Consider the following 25,795-nt stretch of genomic DNA (forward strand, 5'->3'; position numbering starts at 1 on the left):
TGAAGAATTAAGGCAGTTCTGAAGGCGAAAGGGGGTCAAACACGCTATTAGTAGGATGTTCCTAATAATCTTCAAGGTGAGTGTATATATTCAACAATGTGTGTTCAATCAAGACATTTACAAAAACACCTCAAGTGACCACCTGCATAATGTAGAGCCAATCTAATGCAACAGCCCTACAATAGCAATGTTTGTGAAGCTAAAAAAATAAAAAAAAAGGTCAATCCAGTTTTTGTGGCAGCAGTTTCTGGTGGTGTATATATGGTGATAATATAGCTGGATCTAATGTTTATTACAGTAGATACACCTAGCTAAAATGCAGTCTAATACAACGGTCCTATACTAATGCGAGTAAACTAAATTGCAATAACAGCGCCACAAGCTACAGCCTCCAAAAGGACCATAAAGTTAAATCAACACCATCTCCAACAAAACTGAACACTATCATGAAGGTAGTCTGCAGGCATAGGCAAGGTGCTATCTAATACTACAAATTCAAACAACTTTATTTTCACATGAGGTGTGACTGTGTTCTCACCACAGGCCTTAAATAAGAAAATCTGATGTCTGTAAAACTCAGAGCACCCAAGGGACTAACCGAATAAGTCATTTCCTGCCTGCAGACACCAATGAACAGAAATGGAGGGATTTAGCTCATTGAACAGATATTAATGAGTGCTTCCGGTGATTTAGGGCTGTGGAGACCAGGTGATGGATTGGAGACACCTTCGCTGTGAACTGAAGCATTTGGCGGCTCCATTGTAAAGCAGTTAGACCGTTACAATAGAGTCACTTTGGGCGCAAATCTGTCTTAGAGACCCCAGGTGGGCCAACAAAAGAAGAATAAAAATGCTGCCTTAAGATGGCCATAATTGGGAGATATTTGACACAAAAGGATGGTCAACAGGAGAGAGATAGTCCTGATTTGGTTTAGGGCCAGGGTTTCCCGCAGCACTTTGCAGTTCGGGCGGCCCGCCTAAGCTGGGGAACCCTACCGCCTTAACTAGGTCGTCAAAAAAAAAAAAAAAAAAAAATCCGCTGCACAAAAGGCCGTCAAGTGCATCTCGGAGAATAGCGCAGACGCACTTCACACCGCGAGCGGGTACGCGCGCCACACGACCGAAATGAGAGAAAGAAAGAGAGACGTGGTCCGTCACTGTCTGGAGGATAACTAGCCAGTTGATATCACGCGTGTGTCCGTGAGAACTCTAAGTCGTATAACTTATGTTTTGGGTTTATTTAAGCCTGTTATTGTATTAGTCTATAGTTCTTGCAAATTTAAAGTAAGTTAGCTGGTGATTTTGTTGTTTGAGTTCTTCACCTGCTAGCTAGGTTGCACGTGCCTGTTGATTCGATATAATGGCTATAATGGTTGAACACCCTTGCTCACGTTTGTATTTTATGTGCATTATTTACATAGCCTGTAGCGATGCTAGATGTCAGCTCTGCCATAACCAGTGACTGTGATCACCTTTGCACATTTTGACAATGTTGTTTTGCACTTTAGTGTTGTATAGTTTGTATACTGTGTGTTAAAATTGTTTCAGTTGTTAAGGACAAATATTTGTAACCATTTGTATAGTGTTGTACAGTTTGTATGGTGTTTGTAATGAAAATAAGCATCAATGGTCCACTTGTAAAAGAGTGCAATTACCAAAGGGCCCTTGAATTGATCTTTTTAAAACCAAGGATAGCTTGTAGCGATGCTAGATGTCAGCTCTGCCATAAGCAGTGACTGTGATCACCTTTGCATATTTTGAATGTTGTTTTGCACATTCTTATTTATTCTTATATATTATTTAAATTTGATATTTAGTGTTTAATAAATAATTGTTAAATGTAGTACAGAGTCTGTAGTCTATCGCACAAAGAACCCCCCCTCCCCAGTCTGACGGCAAACCCCCCAACCCTACCACCTTGACTAACAAATTTTCTGCGGGAAACCCTGGTTTAGGGCTATAACTAACGATTATTTTCACAGTCGATTAATCTGTTGATTATTTTCTCGATTAATCGATTTGTTGTTTGGTCTATAAAATGTCAGAAAATGGTGAAAAATGTCGACCAGTGTTGACCAGCCCACCATGACGTCCTCTAATGTCTTGTTTAGTCCACAACTCAAAGATATTCAGTTTACTGTCACAGAGGAGAGGAGAAACTAGAAAATACTCACATTTAAGATTTTTTTTTACTTTTTGTTCATAAAAAAAGAATGACTCAAACCAAGTCCAAGTCAAAATATCAAATATCAAAATAGTTGCCAATTACTTTAATAGTTGACAACTAATCGGTTAATCGATTCATCTTTGCAGCTCTAGTTTGGTTAGGAAAAGTTCACAGGGTGAACTGTATGCATGTTTGTATGTGCATATGTATGCGCTTGCATGAACACTGTATAAGGGACATATAAAGTGAGTGAAAGCAAAAAGCTATCATCTTCTGCCCGGACAACTGAAGGTGAGAGTGTGGGTTAGGACTGCAAAATATAGTTTTTTTATCGCCATCGTGAAAGGCTGTGATATATCGCAAAAGACACTTAAGAGATTTTTTGTGTCAGATTAAGGAAAATAACAGTAGAAAACTGCACTTTAAAATGCAACTATTATTCTTTTTTAATGGTGTCTCTTATATTCAATTCAATGTTCAATTTGGTCAATAAAAGAACGTTGGAAATTATTTACTTTCATTAGTTTTGAATTCAACAAGCATTTTTTTTTCTTTTTTTTAGCAGAACACAGAGCAACAGAACTGAATACACTTTAATATCGGGTTATGTATCCCAATAAATAGCGTTATAGCGATATTCAACAACATTATCGCATATTTTCCTCATATGGTGCAGCCCTAATGTGGGTCTACATAAAAACACAAAAGTATTCTAGAGAGATAAAGGACACAGCTAGAGATCAGCTGGATGAAACAAGTGTGAACTTCTATCTTCACTAGAAGGGCACTCAGAGAGGGCAGACCTACGCCACGTAACTCCCTAGCTCACAATGTTAATGCAGTGTGAAGTTTCCAAGTTGGGAACACATTTTTCCGATTATTCCGACACCACAGGAATGCAGCAAAAACGCTCACAATGTTAACAAAAGTGAAAAACAATCTATGTATCAGCCCTGTGATTTAAATTTGCTCCAAAATGAGTTAGGGTACCCTAACCCTAACCCATGCTACACCCTTCCACAAAGTTTCAGAACACTTTGGCCAGTACCTTCTCTGTAATTCTGCTCACAGACAAACAAACCAATGGACAAACCAAACCGAAAACATAACCTCCTTGGCGGAGGTAAAAATGCTGCACATGACATCATCTCCTGCCCTGACTGACTACATATAAATTACAATAAGAAGCGCTCTCACCGTGTTTCCATCATCTCCCACTCAGTCTTCACATCAGCCCTCCAACGCCAGTAAACATTTCAATAATCAGTACAGCATGCCACAACACAAAGCCTGTCAGAATTGGCACCAGCCCACTTAATTAAAGCAATTTATAAATATTTCACATGATGATTACATAAAGGAATACATCTAAGGTGCTTGCTAATCTTTGAAGTATTGCTTTTTTTTGGAAGGGCTGGACAATACGGTTAAAATCAATAATTGGTTTAAATAATATTTTTTTATGGGTAATGCAAGCAGAACTCTAATGTTAAATCGATCAGTTGATGTTCCTTGCAGAAGAAACTGTATTATTCATTGATCCATGCATTCATCCATCTCGCTTCTACTTCCGGTCCCTCCATTTTCTCTCCCCCTCTGCCAACTCCTTAAACTGCAGCCACAGCATCGAACCAGCACTCTCGGCAATCTCTTCTGCCCTCCAGCTTAAAAGCTTCCCTTCTCCACTTTTAGTAGTTGCTACCTGAACTGAACAAAACATTTTTCGATTCTTTTCTGAGAAAAAGAAAATTGCAGTTTCTATTCTTTTCTGAGAGAAAAAAAAATGTGCTCTCAAATGTAGAGGGGCTGATGTGGGGAAAAAAGGTGGGGAAATAAATGCTTTCAGTCTAAGTGTTGGTTATATCTGTAGGTCAGGAAGAATTAACACTGTGCAAACATGTATTCACTGTGGGCTGGATAAATGTTTGGATAATGGAGGAAAAGCCTCCAGCTGAGCTGTGTGAATATCTTAGTTCTGAAACATTATATTTTAAACTGCAGGAAAACACAACAGAAAAAAATGAAGCACTGTTTAGGGTAAAGTCAAATGTGGAGATTTTCTCTTTAAAAAAGGTCACATACTGGAAAAAATTGAGATTTCCATGTCTTTTTTAATTATAAAGCAGGTCGAGAGACAAATGGGAGTTAGAACTAAAACTGAGGGTGCAGAGACTCCACACCAAAAGGCGAGATCTGCCCGGTTAAGGGAAACTTTCTTCTGTCCTTGAGGCAGAGTTCATGCAGCCAAAAATGTAACAAGAATGAGCACTGGCCCTCCAAACCTCAGCCTCGACTCGTTTCATACACATACAGCCACTCAGTCGCAACTGGAAGCCGGCCAGTACAAGCTGGTGGCCATGTAACTGTTAGCCAGTAGAGCAGAGAGGTGCTAAGTGACTTGCACAAGGGCACCACAAGGGTAGTTTTTCAAGTACAGTAGCAGCCTTTTACTTTAATTTAATCAGAGTTTCCCATCTGGTCCAACAATTCAATCGGCTCTTCTCCAGGCTGCTGTAGCCCAAGTAGAATAATCTGCGTTTCAGCACATACCTGCAAACTCAGAAGGGCTGAAAAAGGTGACACACATTGTTGGAATCCTCTACAGTGAAATACAAACACTCTTTACACCGTTTAGCTGTCAGCATTTTAACCGTGTTTAACCCAGCTGCTAGCTAACGGTATGCTAATGTTACCTGCTGTCAAGTGTAGTGTTAACTAGCGTGACATGCGGCGATGTTTCAGTTGACTCTAACGTCCGTTTCGGAGCATCAGAGAGAAGTGCAGGCATTTAAGTGGCACTGAAATCCGTGTTGCTATTCGGTCCGGTAGATACCAGTCGTTAAGGCACCGGTGCCATATTAGCATTCACATTGAACTAACACTGTAGGCTAACAACACAATTCGCTGGTCTTAGCTGACAAGCCGACAAGCTTGCTTTCCATTATAACGTTAACGTTAAACATGTTAACGACAACGTTAGCGAAAACACTTATATTGTTGGCAGATAACAGCATTAACCTCAAAACTAATGTCAGTGATTCTGAAGATGTTTTATTGTGAAGAAGACCGCAGTAGGTTTTTTAAACTCCCGTTTATGGGAAATTGAAGACCGCAGTAGGTTTTTTAAACTCCCGTTTATGGGAAATTGTACCCCAAATAAAAAGTCTTCGGATCTACACAATTCACGTGGATGACATTTTTTCGTTCAAAACGGCGATTTTCGCCGAAAAGCGACTAGTTTGCAGGTATGTTAGCAGTACAATTTTCCAGTTCACTTTATTATATAAAAGATTCAGTGCTTGATTTTGTCATAGTTCTACCAAATCAGCACTGTTCACAAGTAGGGCTGGACGATTTTGGCTAAAATCATAATCACGATTAATCGAACAAGTTACCTCGATTACGATTATTGAACGATTATTTTATTTTTTTTTATTTTCTTATACTGTAAATATGTTCACGGTTATTTTTTCTAATGAAAGAGTGCATAATCCTATCTTTGTGATTCTAAAATAAGGAAACAACACACAGATAGCAATTAATGCTTATTTATTAAATATTTCAAACAACTGAACTGAAATCTACAACAGTAGATTTTACGATGAAATAAAAACGTCTTATAAAAAAGTAATTTAAGTTTTAATGTGAAAAAAAAAGTTTCCTAAAAATGTAGAAAATAAATAATAAATGTCCATCATAAGATTAGCGGGAACCTGTGGTTAACTGTCCAGCGTGTCCTGTGGCTCGCCGGCCGTCACACACACACACACACACACACACACACACACACACACACACACCGCAGCAGGCAGAGGCGGGGTCTGTTCCGAGTATAATAAAGCCCCGTCTGTGTTGAGCAAAACATTACGTGAATTACTACGAGAATGGACGTGCATTTAATATAGGAAAAGTGCACAAGCATTAGCATCATTTGTTGTTGTTGTATGTGACGCTAAGGTCTAGTGACCATGCTATAAAGACCGTTGCCGTGCTTGCGTCGCTCCCTTACCCCTCCTACCAGTCCCTATGGCCACTTGGCCAGTGGGAATGCAAACGGGAAAAAAGATTTTGGGGGAAGAGTAGTTCTTAGAACTGCTTAGAAGTGTACTTTTCCTCTAAAAAGTACAAGTACTATCCGATCGGAAAGCACCTATGGTCGCAGACTGGACGGGGCGGAGTCACGTGACTACACACGTGGCGGCTGTAATATGTTTTAAGGGGAAAGTACATAAACACAGTGGGCGGCCGCGGAAATATTAATAGGATTGAAAGACCGAAATAACCGACTTGGTAAAATTACGTCGGTTATAGGCTCTGAATTTCGGTTACGATTATTTTTCGATTAATCATCCAGCCCTACTCACAAGTGAGATACAAAGCAGCTGTTAGCTAGGAGGAATTTTGGGGATTTGAAGAGTGAGTGGGTTTTTTGAATAATTAAAATAAACTTCATTTATTTGAAGCATCGGTTTTGAAAAGTCAAAACAGATGCTTCACATTGCAAGTAAAATGTTGCACCAATGTAAAAAGCATGATAAAGCAGTCACCAGCTTTAGCCACATGAAGAACACTGGAGCCTCAGCTGTGCACTGGAGAGCTCCAAACACTGACTAAGAGGCGTAAAATGTAATCAACACTTGTCGGTGGAAATTTGTTGACTGTCAGTTAAAAAAAACAGGAAGGAATTAGCAGTGACAACAAAACTAACTATGCATTTGTAGGGCCACTAGGAAAACTGTAGTAACTGTTGAGTCAGTCTTTATGCTAGTTTAGATGGCAGTCTTGCTCAGAGAACATTTATATTCTAAAAAAATAATACATTATGAAAACAATGCGTGCTAAATAATTAAAATGGGAACTAATTACCTGATGAAAGAAATGAAAACTGCTGAATTATGACAAAAGTTTTTAAATTATACTGCCAAATTCCCTTGACTAATTCACATGAAAAAAATATATAAATATATTGCATTATCGGCTTTTTGCTGTTGCCTTTTCTTTACTATAGAAATGAGACTTTCAGGGCGCCTGGGTAGCTCACCTGGTTGAGTGTATGCCCCATGTACAGAAGCTCAGTCCCTGCAGCAGCGGCCGCGGGTTCGATTCCAACCTACAGCCCTTTGCTGCATGTCATTCCCCCTCTAATCTAATCTAAACAAAGAAATGACACTTTCAGGGGAAAATGACAACGCCTTGATTCTTTTGCTGTTGTGTTTTGTTTTCGCGGCACTGAAAATCTATTCTGATTAATAACTGCCAGTGTTCATAAAAATCTAATAATTAATCCCTGTGTGGCTTAAGCAACAAGTGCTGAGACTAAAACTAATAAGGTTTGTTACTTATTTAACCCCAAATCTTTTCAATATGAAAGATTTGAGAGCCAGCCAAAGGACTGTTTCTGCAGCAAATACGGTACAACAACACTTCAATTAAATGCAGTCGCTTACAAGACAGCGGTGACATTGTCTAACGACGACTGCATTCTCCTTTCATTCAAATCAGATCATAGCAAGTGCACCATGTATTGTATTCACATCAATTATTTGCGTGAGTGCACAAAGTCACCATTAAATGAGCCGCCTCTTGGTTATGTAAACCAATCTCTTTATAAGCAATGCTTTCCTTCATATTCAGTGACACAAATTCCAGCAGCAAACTCACCAAAAGACAGCAAAGCCTCTACTGTTTGCCACTTGATTGGTCAAGTGTTTTGCTCAAAGGCATGTTAGCAGTAGTTATTTAGGGCTGGAAATAAGAAGAGGAGAGAAATAATTCACTTTTGCTGTGATTTCACCAGCATGACATTTGTGCGTTTTACTGTGGAGTTAGGAAGGAAACAATCAGCTGCATGTTTAGAAGAGAGATGCAGTGCAATTTCTTTGGTGACTAGGTAGATGAATCTGCCACTCCATTTTGTTAGACTAGTGCAGTGCCCGTTGAAAATGTGCCTGTTTGGAACGGGCCGATTGCTTGGCCTGTGGTATTGCTGCTTGTAGAATTCTTCAAAACCAAATTGTACCTCAAAATTACTTACAGAAGGACCCCGAACCACTTAATATGCAACTCCCCTGTATAGTCTACTACTAACTTACTGATTTACCTGACAGAGGTCGTTGCAGATTCAGAATGTAATCACAAAATATCACAATGACAATGTGGAGTAATCAGACATTAGCCTTGTGGCAGTGTGCTACCCACCTGGCCTGTTATGAGAGCTAATCAGCACATATCTGCGTTCATCAACCACCAGAAACGGACTGTGTGTGTGTGTGTGTGTGTGTGTGTGTGTGTGTGTGTGTGTGTGTGTGTGTGTGTGTGTGTGTGTGTGTGTGTGTGTGTGTGTGTGTGTGTGTGCGCGGGGGGGGAGACAGAGAGCGAGAGCGCGCGCGAGAGGGTGTTGTCTCGGGTCGTATGATCGTTAACCAGCAGAGGTGTTCATTTTCATACAGGTTTAGTGGCTTGACAGTGAACGGTGAAGTAGGGGATTTGATTCGCGGGGGCTATTTTGCCGACGGTAATGTTATTAGTGTTGTAAGTTAGCAGTAGACTTAATTAACCCGACCCAGGGTGAGTCTGATGAAAACTGATGTGTCTGCACGGTTCAGCTCTGAGATTTTCTCGCATTGCACAGCGCTGTGAAGGAATAATCTCTGAGACGTTATGTTCTCCCTCTGTTTAGAAGTGGTGAATGTAGGCTACAGCTCACAGCAACCCCCCCCCCCCCCCCAAGTAAAGCGTTCTGCATGTAGCATCTGCGTGTGACGTGCAGGTTACCTTTCCACCAACCACGCCACCAAACACGGACACACACGTATACAGATACGTCTCGCTTTATTAGATAGATACCAACACAGGTAAACACAAGCCCAGATGCCAGGTTTAAAGGCGCTATACCTCATTGATTCCAGGCTGCTCACCGCAGTGCTTAATCAGTTATTGCAGCCTACTGTTAGCTTAATAAAAGCCAATACACACTGAGGGAAAATTTGGGAGTAGAGAGGATGGACTGGCCTGCTAGCAGTCCTGACCTCAACCCCATTGAACACTTGTGGGATCAGCTTGGGCGTGCTGTTCGTGCCAGAGTGACCAACACAACCACGTTGGCTGACTTGCGACACATGCTGGTTGAAGAATGGGATGCCATCCCACAGCAGTGTGTGACCAGGCTGGTGACCAGCATGAGGAGGAGGTGCCAGGCTGTTGTGGCTGTGTATGGTTCTTCCACACGCTACTGAGGCTCCTGTTTGTTAAATGAATACATTGTGAAATTGCCAATATGTCTTGCTACTTCAGACTTCAATCAGCCAATCCACCAAACAAGAGTCAAAGAAAAGCTGTTTGGTATTGTCAGAGAAGATTTGTCAAATTTTTCATGCAACCCACATACTCAGCTCTGCTGCCCATCCCACAAATGCATGTTCCTTACAAATGTGGAACCATTTAAAAGGGAAATAATCAGGCTTTCCAAAGATATACGATTTACTGCCAAGAAATATTGTTACAAAGAAATAATCTACCAAACACAAATTACCTTACTTTTTTGCATAATTTACTTGAATTAAGGCAGAATTTAAATCCTGCATTTGTGTAGTTTGTCTGTTAGTCACAGACAGTATTCACACTTTCTCCTGTCAGCCTCTGCAACAACTGTTTGCATTTTTCAGCTTTTTATCTCATCGTGACATTCTGTGAGAGCAGTCATTTTTGGCAGCATGACAGATGATTCATTGCCTGGTCCGTCTCTGCGGTGTAGACGTCAGGGGACACTTTGACTTGTTTTCACTCATCTGGAATTTATTTCCTCCGCGGTAGCTAAACATGTTACATAAGCCATCAAAAGCTCCCACAGGTTAAATGAGGCTAACTCTAACACTTCCTCCAATATAATACGACAAACGTCATTTTCAGAAAAACATACAGCCCTATATTCGGGCCGATATGGTAACTCAGAGACACTTTCTGTGTTTAAGCTTCAACATCCTGTTTCAAAAGGAATCCCATAATATTAAGGAAGCAAAGGTGCCAATGCACGAGGTTCTTAAATGTCAAATAATGGGTAAATTCTGACCATTGTATACAGTGGTGGGCCGGAGCTATCCGGAACGGTGTTCCAGCACCTTAAATTAATCGGTAAATTCATTTAATTAGCAGTTTCATAAATCAGTGTTTCCCATTAGTTTAAAAAACAATGCCAAATATCCATTTCAGTGTTTCCTCTATTCCTTCTCAGCAGCGCACTGCCGTGAGTCCATGAACAAGGCAAGTGTCTGCGGTTAGTTCACATGTCTGTAATAATAGCTACACATAGCTAAACTGGTAAAGTCATGTGAGGATCACATTGTCGGGAGCTTACCGTTTACAAACAGGCTCGGTAGTGACATGTAATAAAGTACCTTTCAGAACAACACGGTAACATGCTGCAGAGCCGGTGTTTTAAGGTGAGCTAGACAGAGAACATTTGGTTAAAATAGACCGGTGATGCTGTTTTGCCCTTATTGTTCTCAGTGAAGTTAGCTGGAAGTTAATATAGCCCCGGTGTGTTTTATGTGAAGTGACAGTGTTGGACTCCGTTTAACGAATTTCCTTTTAAATGCTTGTCAGAAACTAGTCCTATGCTTACTTTTATGTTTGGCATGCAGTTAACACACCAGCCATAATTTGGATCTTAGGGTTCCCCCACCTGCCACATCCCACTTTAACCCAATAGTATAATAAAGTGATTCTGATGCTGTTTGTGCAGCCAACTTAAGATAGAAATGTTGATCTGTCCTGTGATATGTTGAATTTACATCTGCAATTACTATTGTATGGAACAGTATTGTTTGCCTGTTTGTTTTATAACTATGTAAAATCCAATAAACAGATTGTTCAAAAAAAAAAAAAAAAAAAAGAAATGGAGATATTTCTTTCAGGTTTGGATCTAAGTAGGGCTGCGCGATATTTTGTTTCATCGTCTACATCGCGATGTGAGCATGCGCGATAGTCACATCGCAGGACATTGCGATGTTGACGCTACAACTTCTTTAACTTTCACCGTTCTCCTGATTGTTACTGGCCGACCCTTCCCCTTTAAGACAGGTAGCCATGTGGGCAACGTGTGTATGTTAGTCCAACGGGGTTTGTTATGGGAAGTGAGGCTCTCCCGTGTGTAGAAAAGTACCGTAAGCTGCAGCTGCCGCTGACAATGATGCACATGCTTTTCCATGGGTAGTGAAGCTACAGTAGTCAGTTTTCTACGTTCGCTGCAAAGACTAAATCACCTGATTAATGCAACGTAATCATGACATCTCCCGGCCATTTTTCACCGCAGAAAGCTGCTACTAGCCAGGCTAAAGCTAATATAGTTAGCCTAAAGAAACAAGGCGCCTGTCCCAACTAACATTAAGGTTCAGAGCCGCGACGCTGGAAACCTAACACTAATCTAACAGCAGTCTGTGTCTGATATAATGTCATTTACGCTGATTTAAGTGTTCTTGGATACAGTTTGTTGCTAGTGCGTGACATGCATTTATTTTCTATGTAGATGCACTCTCCTACAAAATCACCCCAGTAGTCGAGAATGATTTATTATTTCCAAATAGGGCTATTTATGTCATCTTTTTAAAAATGAGTCTTTTTTCATATCGCAATATATATATCGCAGGAAAAGAAATATCGCAATGTCAGTTTTTTTCAATATTGTGCAGCTCTAGATCTAAGTAACTGCAAACTCTCACCAACAGGTCTGACGGTCAACAGCTCCAAGCAAGACAAACCTCTGTCACAACCGCAGAGTCAGCTCCAAGCTATGAATCACTTAATACCTTCCTCAAGTTTCACCAGATTTCGGCCTCCCACCATCTAATCAACACACCAACCATTAGCAGTCTGCAGTGCTGCTCCAGGCCACTCTGCTCCCATTCCCAGGTGTTCACCCTGGGAATTTACACTGGCCAAGTCTTCATCTTTTTTTTTTTTTTTTTTTTAAATCCCCTCCCTCTGGTCTCTTTGCAGGCTTTGACTGCACCAAACTATGGTATTTCTTGAAACAACTGCAGACAGGGTTTAAAAGATTAATATAATAAGACAGGAAAAAATGTCAACTAGAGCGGCAAAGATTAATCAGTTAGTTGTCAACTATTTTGATAATCGATTCATTATTTGGAAAAAAATCTCAGATTCCAACTTCTTAAATGTGAATATTTTCTAGTTTATTCACTCCTCTATGACAGGAAACTCGATATTTTTGAGTTGTGGACAAAACAAGACATTGATGGCTTTGGGAAACACTGATCGACATTTGTCACCATTTCCTGACATTTTATAGACCCAACAACTAATCGATTAATCAAAATTAAAATCATTTTTATAAATCAGCCCTAATGTCAACAAATCTTGTTTTGCATCGACCTCTTTTTCTCGTTTGTTTTTGTGCCTCTACGCCATCATTCTGCCTTTGTTTCTCCCTCTCTCTTACACCCTCCTCCAACTTGAGACCAATCAGTTTAAAAAGTCAGAGTGGCAGGGTGTCTGTGGCTGATGGTACGACAAGACTGCTTGTCTCGATGTTGTGACTCTGGCTCCAAAACCACACGATTCCAGAGTCCCTATTTCTATCCTGTCACTTCTCCTGGCTGTCCAGCACACCACAGAGAAGATGATAAAAAAAGGTCTAAATGCTGACACAGTAGCTAACCTTGGCAGTGAGTGGAGGGACCGGGGCCAAGGCAGGCTCTTAGGAAGAGGAGAGTGTGAGACAGAATGAAATACAGCTGGAAGCCCTTGACTCGTCCCCTGGGGCAAACAACAATCACTGCTTTCAGAGGCCATCCCCGAACTCATCAGGCAACGCAGGTTAGCTAAAGTGGAGCAGATTAAGCTTAAGTAGAGGCAGACAGCGGGGCGAAAACAGTGTGAATGAGTGATGTGTTCAAAATAAAATAAGTTGCAAAGACTTATTTAAAGCCAGCCTTGTTGTTTGTGTGGGATTAGTGATTTGTTTTTTATGTGCGTGTGACGGTAGTTAAGCTAAGTGACTTTCATATAACATTCTGGCTGAGCATAAGAGCAATACTGCAACAAAATCAAAACATAATATACATTCTTTTGAAATCCGATTGGGTTGTATAGTGTGAACTTTTAAAGCTTTCACCGCTGGAAAGATGAATATCTATTAAATTGGGTCATTTATGTAGTAGAAATGTGACATTTTTAGAAGTTGGTATCTTCTAGACCGAGAAAAGCCAGAAAATGTATTTTTGGCTCATGTGGATGAAAGACAACTCCCAGAATGCACTTGCTTCGCTTCCCTACGAGGCCACTCCCCAGCCACGCCTACCGGTTACAGTCTTAGACAGTGAAATTGGTTACAGAGAGGGAGTCAAGTCAAGTGTGTTTTATTGTCATTTCAACCATATACACGAAACATTTCACCGTTCAAGTGGCTCAAGTGGTGTTACACATTTAAAATATATAAAAACGACATTATATAAAAACGACATACGAAACAGGCTACATTTAGTGCACACACATTATAGGCTCCGTAAAGTTTAGCTAATGCATTGGTAGCATTAGCGCTTGATGGGCTGTAAACACCGAGTATAAACACAGCCGTGACTTTGTGTAGAATGGTCTGCATTTAACAGTCACAAACTCCACCAGCGGCGAGCAGTAGTTGGATACAAGCAGCTCATTTCTGCACCAGTCCGTGTTAACACAGCACACCTCCACGAGTCTTACCCGGCGACAGAGCAGCATCTTTATCTGCCCTGAAGGCCAGCAGGCCTGGTAGTTGGATAGCGGAGTCCGGTACACTGTTGTTCAGCCATGTTTCCACAACAACAAAAACACAGCAGTCTCTGAACTCGCGTTGGGAGTTTCATTGAAATTGGATGTAGTCCAGTTTGTTGTCTAATGAGCGGACACTTGCAAAGCGGATGGATGGGACAGGTGGCCGGCTAGCGTTAGCTTTCCACCTAGCTCGAACTCCTGCCCTCGTCCCGCTTTTCTGCTTTTACGTACACCGCTTTCGAGGTCCCTTTCCCCGGCTAACGGCATCGAGCGACACCGCAGGCTGAGGTGCTGGTCTCCGTAGCAGGCGAAGCTCGCGTAGTGTGTCGAGTATTCCGTCTGTAATAGAATTTCCTGCATATTCTCCGATCTGTACCAATGTATCCCGGTGGTACACATGTGCGGTAGTTTGAATGCACATAATTGTTGTAAAAGTTTGCTGCTGAAAAGAGAGAGCCTGTTTAGCGTAGCTCCAAGATGGCTGACACTCGACTCGCATCGGTAGTGACAGTCCCACTCCCTATGGGCGGGGTTGAAAAACATGCGGAACTAGCTGGCTGTAGTCCATAGCCTCTGGGCAAAAATGCCTCTGGGCAAAAATGCCTCCGATGATGCTAAATGACGATTTTTGCGTCATCGGAGGCTTTTTTCAGGATCCACAATACAGAGAACTCTCGTCTCAGGGGGACATGAGGGAGGGAAGCACGGTCATTCGAAAATACCACCGGGTTTCTACTGATACAAAGCTTAAAGGCGAACAATTAGATACAAAAAAAGGATGATTCCTTACCATGGTAACTATTGTGTTTTCCCCAAATGATGTACACATATTAGGGATTTTTTTTTTAAATCTAAAATGGCTTGAAAAATAGTGCATATAGCTGCTATAAATAGGAGAAAAGAATTTTCCCGGGGCAGCATGCCCCCGGACCCCCATAGGTTTGGGCTGCGCCCCTGCCTACTGCAGAGTTGGGGAATAACTCTCTTTGGGTGCTTCACTAAGACCACTGTTTAATTGCACTTTAATATAGAAATACTGATGGGTGGAGCTTTGAATGTGGATACTCTGTGAGAGCAGAGGTCGGTTCGCAGTGAGGAGACTAGATGTCAAATGTGCTGTCACAACTGCATTCATCAAGAGTGTCCAGACAGCAGCTTATTCAAAAGATGACATTTCATCTGTCAAATATGCCAGAAGCTAAAATTTACTGAGCCGTTTTTATACTTGGCTGGTACTTTGTAATATCGCTGTACTTTTTAAAAATGAAAGAGTGTTGTGATGCATTAATATGATTTAAGTAGGAAACTTTAAATGAATACAATAATTGAAAAAATTAGATGTATTCAAAATGCACAAATTCAATCATTTAACCATTAAAGAATTTTGCAGTGCTGTGGCTTGTTGTCTGAAGGACTGATTCGATTATTGATTAAATTCCGTTTTAGGCTGTTTTAACAAGGAGTACGTGCTTTTAAAATCAATGAACAGCTCAATAGTCAGGCTACAATTCCTTGATGTGTAAAGGGGTTGTATAACATGGTGGAAACTGAATATCAGTAAGCCTCTTCCTTTATTTGGCAAAACGTTTCACACTATGGACAGCGTCACATACCCTGCTTTTCCCAACATATCACTAAAGGTATGTGATGCCCAGATTGAGTGAAATATCCAAACCTAAGACGTGAGGTAGAAATATCATCTCCACCGAAATATAAAACACAATTGTGTAGGTTTGCACAATGTTTGGCTGCACATCATGAATTTGTAATGATGAACTCCCTCGTGGGTCAGAGTTTAAACGGTTATAATGATTAAAGTTCTAAAAGCCTGTAATAACATTTAGACTAAATCGAGAAGGCATTTAAATAACTGAAGGCAAGCATTAATGACCTCCAGGGGGAATTTTATCTCAGAGACGGCTTTTCTCCTGTTGGCTGGGTGCCTGCCCTGTCAGGCTAATAACATCAGTAGGCCAAGCAGCAGAGGTAGCAGTAGAACTAGTAATAATAGTTAAACATACCATAGTTCTTGTGGATGGCTTAATAGTAAAATGAGTAGCAGAACATGAAATATGGATTTTAAAGAAAATCAAGGATTACTATTACAGAGATGTAGACACATAAGCAGCATATCGTCGCTGTTGGGCAGAAACCTCGTATCTCCATATTAAGGCTGCATGATTATGGAAGAAATTCTAAATCAATTATGGTCAATATTGAAATCACGATTATTTAACACAATTACCCTTTTGGAAAGAGGTTGCATTCATTGAACTTTAAAAAACAGTCAAACAGTTAAATCAACAGTGAAAACAACCTCAACTGTGAAATTTCCCGTAATACTTTTCATGTTGAATTTTTTGAATTCACCTTCAGAACACACGACAAAATAAGAGTTTACTTGCAAAATGTGATGTGCAAAATGATTGTTTTTATCTCGATTACGTTGTTTTTGTGATTGTTAGGAGTCGAAATCGCGATCAAAAGTTGATTAATTGCACAGCCCTACTTCATATTTCATCATTTACATTTCTTTTCATAAATCAATGCTATTGGTCACCCTTTACATCGGTCTGAGTTTTCCAAATATTTCAACAGTGACGAGTTTATTTCCTCCGACTTTGTCTGATGTAAATAGCTCGATAAAATGTTTTCAAATCAGCCTTTTTTTATTTCCTGAAAAACAACGGTTTTGGACGTACAAGGTTTTCACCTGACAGCGACAATATTTTTCAACAATCTTTGATTTCACTCCCTCATCTGACACACCTACTCACATAAACGACATGCTCTCACTGAAAGACTCCTAAAGAGCAAAACGTTTCACTTACAGTACAGAAGCAGCAACTAAAGCCTTCTACTCCACAAATGATATATACTGTACGTGAATGAAATTAATTGGAAAAACATGGATGGTTAATTCTGCCATTAGTATTCTATCCAACGCAGTTTGAGATCATGTTCAATATGAGGTGCAGAGACACTCTGCTGCAGTCTTTAGTCTTAAGAGCAGATTTAGAGAAACTAACACAAAATTAGGCCAAAGACCTCATCACTTCAACATGCATCATCAGTGTCACATCAGTAAACTATGTACACACACATGGAGGTGATGCATCTTTCCTCAGAAACATTTGGCAGGACAGATGAAGCAATTAGTGTTTTACACCACAAAATATAACCGAATACAAGTGATAGTGAATAAAGCGAAATCAGGGGTTATACATTTTCATCTCTTGGTATTAGGTAAAAGCCTATAGGTGCAGTAGTTTGGATTTACTGAAGGTAAGAGCTTGCCTTATGGCTAAGCCCTGCATAAAGTGAATTACAAAAGTCTACACAAGAGAAAACAAAAATGTGGACAGCTTTTTCAAGATCAGTGAAGGTTAGAAAGGACTCATTTTAAGGCTGAGCTATAATCCACGGTTGTCAGAGGGAACAAACTGCTGACCTTTCAAAGTGCATAGTACAATCACTATTCTTAAAAGCAGCTTATAGATATCTGGCACTTTTTTGTAGCTTTGTACAGGCAATATTGTTGCCTCTCGTTTTTTGACGACTAAGAAATAACTCCTCTTTCAATGTAATTGCCAGTCAGAGCTGTCTGAGTAGATAGAAATCTTTTTCTTTTATTTTCCTCCAACATGACATCATGACTTCGCGTAAACATACACGCCACTTTCCTAAAGCCAAGTGGCGTGTTATCTGTACGCATTTTCAGCTATCCGCGTGTATGTCTACGCTGTATACAGCCGACGGCAGTCTGCAACGTCACAGCGTAAACGTACACGCCACTTTCTAAAGCCACGTGGCGTGTTATCGCGAGGCTACTTGTTATCACGAGGCTACGGTTAGGTTTAGGAAATGTCACACGCGGGTTGGGTTCAGGAAAAGAAGAACCGGTTGGGTTTAGGAAAAGAAGCAGTCATATGCTACAAGAGAGTATATGTAATATCAAGTTAAGATGCTTTCACAAGTATGAGCTTCTAAAATCAATAAATAAGAAGAATCAAAAGCATGGACCATGAGTGTGATTTTCCAAGATGCTTTAAAACTGACTTGAACCTTGTTAAATAACTATAAATCCCTGTGATGTGAGCATATACAGCATGGGCAAATAGGTGTGAATGAGCGCAATCACAAAATCGATCAGAAAAGCATGGCTTAAGTAGAGCGAATAAAAGAGGCAAATACGGTCAGAAGAAAGAAGAGAACACTAAGCTGAATTTTCAGCACCATGGACAGCTCATAGGGCTGATAAAACCAAGGACCTCACAAGGTCTCCTCCTACATCAATCATCACTGAACAGAAATCAGACCTCCTCTTTTATCACCTAATTTGCTAATAGATGTTCTTCACACTCAGTGACCAATAGTGCACAGGGCGTAAGTAGCCCCAGTCTTTATTCTCAGTTTATAGAGTTAAGACACTGGGACACACACACACACAGCTTTGAAGGTGTCTAGTTACAAGCATGCTTCCTATAGAGATAGTAGTCAGTGTACAGTTTATACTACAGTGCTGTTTCAGTACATTGCTGATTTAACAAATAGTCAAAGATGCTTACAGCCAACAAATTCAATTCAAGGCTTGTTAGCTTCAGGAAGTCAATTTTAGTCACTAAACACCATTAATATGAGCCGGAAGAGTATTATACACAGGATATGTAGGCTAGGTTTAGAGGACAAGGCCAGTGCAAACAGTTCTCATGACGTGGACATTCGTGCCAGTTCACTGAATTGCTGCGGGCTACTAATTTACACTTTGTACTGAAAGGATGAATGTGCATTCTGTAAAAGCTGTGTGTGTGCAACTTTGGTGTAGTTAAAAAGAAAACTTACCTTCACCGCTTCAGCATGAGTGACTTTGTCGAAGACTTTGTCGTTGACTTTCATGATCTGGTCACCGATTCGGAGACCCTGTTTCTCCGCCAGGCTCCCCGGCTCCACCAGGGACACGTAGATGCCGACCCCGTGCTCCGAGCCGCCGCGGATGCTGAAGCCCAGACCCTCGTTGCTCTTGTGTCGCTTCATGGTAACCTGCCGTATCTCGCCCGGCGGCTCGTGGACAAAGTTCCTCCCGAGCAGCGGCACCAGCGGAGCTGTCCCCTCGCTGCTGGTGCTGAAGCTGTCCGGCGAGCCACGCAACGCCACCTGGAAATCGGGCGGGTTGTTTGGCGAGAAACGCCCCGGGGGAGTAGGGCTGGCGCTTGGGAAGTCGCCCGGCGGGGGTTCGGCGTTGCCATTGCTTGCAACTGAATCCGATTTTAAGTAGAGGCCCTCCGAGGTGTACTGCTCGAAGAGAAGTTGGTCAGAACGGGGGATGACTAACCGCAGCATGGGCAGAAGTTGCCGCTTGCTGGGCGCGTTGAGGATGACGTTAAGGGTCTGAACCAGGTCGTACACGTTGCGTTTAGAGTGGTAAACGTTGAGGCAGTGGATGAACTGCTCCCTCTCAAAGTCGTTGAGCAGGAGGTTGAGCGCGTTGTGCAGCTTCCTCACGTTGGCCGACAACGTCCGTGCGCTGGAAGCCACCGAGTTGGCCGAGGAGCTGAGCGACATGCGCTCCAGGTCGGTGCTGCTCATCCTGGCGGTGTGACCGGAACACGGCGCCACACTGGTGCGGGTTAGAGTGCAGGCATTACAGGCTGGCGGCGCGGGATTAGACCGGCGCTTGGCATCACGACCGCTGATGGAAGTGCACTCCGGTTATATCCATGCTGTCTGGCTCTGTCAAATGATCCGCTTATTACTCGCAATTTGCTGGATAGGACAATGAAAGGGGGAAACTTCAACGGACGATTAAGTCCAACTAATTCAGTTTTACAGTTGCCACAAATTAATTAGCACTTAGCATAATTCAGATGGGCTATCAGTAATTGGATTCTGCAAACTTCACTTCTGAAATAGTGCGTCGAGACTGGACATGCAACAGCCTCGCGGAGAACTTGTCCCGCTCCGTCAGAGAGCTTAGTAATGAGCCACGTCAGGATCCCAGCCTGCGTGTCATTAGCTGCGGTCTTATTTTCCAGGAGGTCAGGTGGCTGCCGAGCCGCCGCTTCTCTGGTGTCCGCCTCACCGTCTACAGCTCCACACTACAAGGACACCAGAACTTAAAACGGCTTGTGGGCCACTCGGTCTACCGTTGCGCACGTGTGTCAAAACGAAAAGCTATTTCCACAACGAAGAAGAAAAAAAAAAAAAAAAAGGAAACAAAAAGTTATTTTTTGTGCTCCTGCTCAGCGTCCCGATGAGTCCATGCTATCCCGCTCGCGGTTTTAGTACCAACAACGTAAAGTTCTCACAAATATCTATCAAAGCAGTGTTACACGGAGGAAGCGACGTGTACTCCGGCCGTTTGTTGGTTGGTTTTGTTGTTATTATCCGTCGGGCTGCAGTGTTGAGGTGACCTGCTGCTCGTTGTCTCCGTTACTACAGCGACGGAGTGGAGACAGGCGGCTCTCTCGCCTCTCACCGTCCTCTGTCCGGAAATGACGCAGCCTCTTGCAGCCAATGCTTATTACCAACAACATGCGCTCGTGCCCCCATGCTTATGGCACTTCCGCGACCAATAAGTTAATAAACAGGACTTTAATTAGACATACAGTGGTAGCTGTGCAGCTCGTTAGTTTGTTTTCGGTTCTTGTGTTTTTAAATCTGTAGCCTATGCATAGCCCATACGTATGTTCTATAAAAACAAAAAGCTAACTTGCAGTTTCAAATGTTTTAGGTTTTTATTTCTTGCACTATTTCAACACGCAATTTAGCCACTAGCTTGTCTTTCTACGAGCTTGCCCTATAACGCATTTAAAGTTTGTTTAACAGGCTAATGGACCTTTTTCACAGCAGACATTTTGACTTGTCATAGTAGGAAAAGCACAGCTGAAATTGATAACCTTAACGATGGCTCAATTCCATCAAGTGTCCCAGTAAGTTATTTCAGTGAGTCAGCATGCACAACACCAGGGCCTCTCCTAAGTGGAATGCAGCCGTCATTAATGGTTTGGAATACACCTGTGCTTTTCATACTATGACATGTCAACATGTCTGCCGTGAAAAAGGTCTACTGTCCACTATTGCTATATCATCAAAACTGTCTTGCTTGCTAAGCGGGTCACAGTTTATGGCAAGCAGTATTACTATTCCACCTACTGCAGCTAAAAACTGGGAAAAGTTCTAAACATAAAAGAAATCAGGGCTGGGCTGGTTGGGTCTCAACAGGTGGCTCAGCTCAGTGGAGGTATTTCTCTTGTCAACTGGTCCTGCTTTTAAAAAAGAAGAATGCCTATACCAAAAAGTTAATATGAACACAACTAATCTATTTTTGTTTAATGTGAAGGCTCGTAAATGTGATACAAAAGCATGTCAAGGCCCATCTGGTTAACATTACTTCTATCAAGTCTGACTGAATCAGATTAGATCAGAGATTGTGTTGGTGGCACTGGCTAATTACTAGTTGACCACAGAGTGGCACCACTGAGTGCTTATATGGTTTTACTGCATTTCACACAATGACTATTATAATAGCATGTCAGATGACATTCTCCAGTCTTCCTCTAACAGGCACCAGAACAACTTTTAACATGACCTGTAGGTTTAACAGTCATCTGACGGTAGAGGTTAACCTCACTGAGAAGAAAACCTGTTTAATGTTTACATGGTAATACGACAATGAGCCTTAATGAGGTCTGATAGTTGCAGCATTTTCTAGCACTCTGCATCTTAACTTGTAGCATTCAGTTTAACTGTACTGAGATAACTGTTTTCATTTACTTTTTGTGATAAAGCATGTATTGCTGTTTTTGTAATCTTAAATCCCACACTGAAAACATCACATAAATTCAGTACATATGTCCCTGATGTTTTACATTCCACTGTTCTCTGGACAAACATCTGTCTTTGGCTGCAGGTCATGAAGGAGTTTAACTATCTGCTAGAATCCCAGATCCAAGAGTCCTCAAGCTGTAGCCAAAAGGAGCAAAGTGGAGGTGAACTCAATTGCCCGAGTGATCAATCACAGTACCATCAGTGCAAAACGGTGACGATATCAACGGCAAATAAACTGGGCTCTGAGGCCACTCTGTTGAGAAATGGCACTGTGCAGTTTGGACACATTTTACGACCCAAGCCTTCCTTAAAATCTGCAGCCGCTAAGAGCCAAATATTCCTTCTGTATTATTAACCAGTAACTGAAGAGTTTGAAAGGCTGACCAGGGAAAACTGAGGGCTGTCTGCTCCCAGATAAGGAACCCTTGTGTCATTTTTTATTTAAAACTGTGGCTAAGTGTGTGCTGGGTGATAGAATTACTAATGTCAAAGTAATTAGTGAGGTTGAAAATGGGCCGATGCACATGGAAAATGAAAATGGTCTTTGGAAAGGAATCAATAAGATGGAAAATGCACTGAATATCAGAGAAGCAATTGAGGTTAAAGTGGAGCTGAGTGAAATCACAGATGAAGTCAGCACTCTGGGTGAAAGTGACACAGCAAAACTGTCAGCAGAGCAGCAACCTAGGCAACCGAGATAAAATACACAGCGTCTGATAGCATATGCATGGGTTCAGAGGAATTGGTTTATCAGTTAATGAAGTCTTTATTTTCAAACTTCTAAATAAGCATTCCAAGCTCTGTCATCAGTGGTGGAAGTTATTTTCAGTTTATAGTAACATGGTTTTATAGATTGGGGCTGCAACTCTCATCAATTAATTTTTCTCATTAGTGGAAAAGTGAGGAAAATGCACATCACAAGTTAACAGAGCCTTTCGGATTTACTGTGCATAGCCAACACCTAATAAATACCTTTAAGTAGCTCTGTACAATTTTATAATGATGGTGCTGCTGATGATCTACTCTATAAACAGCCGTGTGTTGCATGAGTACATGGAAAGGTGGAAATAAATGGATGGAAGAGAAGCAACTCAGATATCTGTTTATCAGACAGATACAGAGAAAGCACTGAGAGGTCAGTGTTCAGCTTCGCTACTGAAAACGTTGATACAGCAAACCTTTGTACAGTAGTTTGTTTTTGTCTGTATGGCTAAGCGGACTGTGTGACTGTGTGTGTGTGTGTGTGTGTGTGTGTGTGTGTGTGTGTGTGTGCGTGTGTGCGTGCGTGCGTGTGACTGTGTGCATTTGAAGTTGATCAATGACAGTAATTAGAGGAGTTCACCAGTGGGGAACATTGACAAGCCAAACAGTATCATAATGGACAGAGACACAAGCTGCCCAACAAGCAGTGCAGCAGAGAAGAGATACAAAAGGTTCAGTGTGTGAGGGAGAAAGAATGTAAGTGACGGAACAAAAAAAGACTAAAAAGAGAGGCAATGAACACACTGGTTTTTCCAAAAAAAAAACCCGCAAGAGCTAATGATTTTGACTATTGTCATGGTTTTTAATTTTAACTGCAGAAGCTCAGAGCTGAAGGCCCAGCGCGACAATCCCATGGACGGAGGGAGGCTGCTTCTGTCTTGGTGGCGGAACAATTAATGTGCTAATGAAGAGATGACCGCTGTGAGATTAACTACTGCATTAGCTGTGTATGTGACTCCGTGTGAATGTCAGACAGACAGAAATGCAGCTTTTCTATAAGCCTGTGGCTGCTCCCTTTAGCTGATCAGTATGACCAGGGCACTTTGCCCCAAAAATAAAGAAGACTGCCTACCCACAAGTAAATTACCACATTTCATGGTTAACTGTAATCATTCTGAAGGCTTAACAAGGCTTAAATACTTCACTTAATAGGCTTAATGGCGTATGACTAAAAGCTTAACAGAGTCATCGGTTTTCATCAAATGGAAGATAAATGGGCTCTGAACAGGTGGCCGTTCAAAACAAAAGCCATTTATGTTTAAAGCTGCACTAATCAATAGTTTTATATTCACAGTGGGTCTAATGCCTATGTGTAATGTGAAATGCTCACAGTGAACCCACCTAGAATTATCACTAGGGCTGGGTTTCGTTCAAATCTTTTTTTAAACTGATGCCGTGAATTCAAAACTGGTTCATGAACGCTACTTTTTTTTCCCAATACCAATTTTATTTAAATCCATTTTTAACAAAAACAAATTACAACATTACAATTTTTTTCTGCTCCTTTACACCTATGTGACAAACATTGGCCCAATCCCAAAGTGAGCCCTGAGGACTAAAGACTCAGAGACTTAATTGATCTCAGGTGCAAAGTAAGTGAGTGTGTGAGGCCACATTGGCTCAGATAGGTATAAATGGGCTTGAGACAGCACTTCACGAGATCACATGTTACCTTGGCGACATTTAATAAAGATGTTGCTGACACTTGCCGGTTTGGGAATTTTCATTTTAAGTTTGTCGCTTTCCACACGGCCAAGGCACAGGAGACGGCTGCCTGATTCCAAATTTTTTCAAACTCTTGTTTTACAAGCTGGACAACAGGTTGGTCTGTGTTCCGTGGTCGTGTGTCGTGCTGTTGTTTACCTTTGTAATTTCCGAATTTCCCTATGGTCTCCGCGGTACACACACACACACACACACACACAATCTCTGAGCATAACTGTTTTTTCTGCATGCCTCTACGACGTGTAACGTTATGATGGTGATTGGGTTTACTCCTTAGGTGAATATGGTATTGAATGATAAGGCATATTTTGATACTCCATACTATGAAGGCAATTCGGTCGGTGCATAAAGTTCGGTACCCAGCCCTAATTATCACCCAACTCTGCAGTCCCTCTCAGCTCTACAGAGCATTTTAGCTCACTGTTTCGGTTTTTCGGGCCACAACTTTACCGTTTTGGTTCAGTCCCACCACTATCATCAGACTTATTTAAGGATTTGGTAGAGACCAAAAGAAAGCTAAGAGGAGAGTGACTATTGGTTTAGTGAATTAAAAACCCAGCTATTTAAATGTAAAATGGTTTCATCATAATGTGTTATTTGCTAAATAGATATAACTGTAGTTTTTCATTTTCACTTTTAGGGGTGGAATCACTTTTCATTGTCACTCAGAAATGTGTTAAACGCATTTCCTTCCTCAGAAAACATTTGCAAAGCCAATTTTACTTATAAGTTTGAATCCTGTATTGTTTCCATCTACATGTATGTTTACTAGTAGTCTTCTTCCTAACTGCCTTTGTTGATGTGTATCTTGGCGCAGTACTAGGGCTGGGTATCATTCTAACATTTTCGATAACAATAACGTGAATTTGACACCGGTTCCTGAACAATACTTTTTTTGATACCAATTTTTTATAAAATCCTTTACCAAAGGTTAAGCCTCTCAAAACACAACACACACACACACAAGCCCCGTCTCCGTGGGTTACGTAGAGTTTTTCCTGAATGCCTCTACGACGTGTAACTAGGGCTGGGCGATATGGAGAAAATCAAATATCACAATATTTTTGACCAAACACCTCGATGTCGATATTGCAACGATATTGTAAGGTTGACAATTGGTGCTTTCACAAAATATCTCCCACATTTAGATTTTAGATAAATAACCATCATAATGTGGATATAATGACTAAGTGGTTAAAGGCAAATAATAGAACAGCTAGAACAGTCTGGTAAGTTCAGAAAATGACATCACTTTACTGTAATGGAGCCTTTGAAACCAGGAAGAGACTAAACTTACCATGTAACGATATTACAATTCTTCAAAATCTAAGACGATATCTAGTCTCATATCACAATATCGATATAATATTGAAATATTGCCCAGCCCTACGTGTAACGTTAGTCAATCTCCAACATCATTAGATCTGCGTACAAGCATTCTGTATACCTTTTGACTTACTGATGCTGATGAGATTTACTCCTGAGGTGCTGAAATTTGGAATTAAATGACAAGGCATTTTTCAATTCTCAATACTCTAGAGGCATT

General features: G+C 41.3%; 1 protein-coding gene across 4 annotated transcripts in view; it reads right to left on the bottom strand.

Moving 5' to 3' along the window:
- The window catches only part of whrna (whirlin a), a 217,923-nt gene extending 197,514 nt beyond the window's left edge, over nt 1–20,409 (bottom strand). Inside the window, exon 1 of one of the 4 annotated variants that reach the window (XM_035991422.1) lies at nt 18,778–20,409. In XM_035991422.1, the coding sequence (XP_035847315.1) occupies nt 18,778–19,521 (744 nt within the window). In that variant the 5' untranslated portion in view covers nt 19,522–20,409. The remainder of the gene's footprint in view (nt 1–18,777) is intronic. The other 3 variants (XM_035991421.1, XM_035991420.1, XM_031277482.2) reach the window with 3 other exon arrangements.
- Nucleotides 20,410–25,795: the final 5,386 nt, after the last annotated feature.

This window comes from Sander lucioperca, chromosome 14, assembly GCF_008315115.2.
Source record: "Sander lucioperca isolate FBNREF2018 chromosome 14, SLUC_FBN_1.2, whole genome shotgun sequence".
Taxonomy (NCBI): domain Eukaryota; kingdom Metazoa; phylum Chordata; class Actinopteri; order Perciformes; family Percidae; genus Sander; species Sander lucioperca.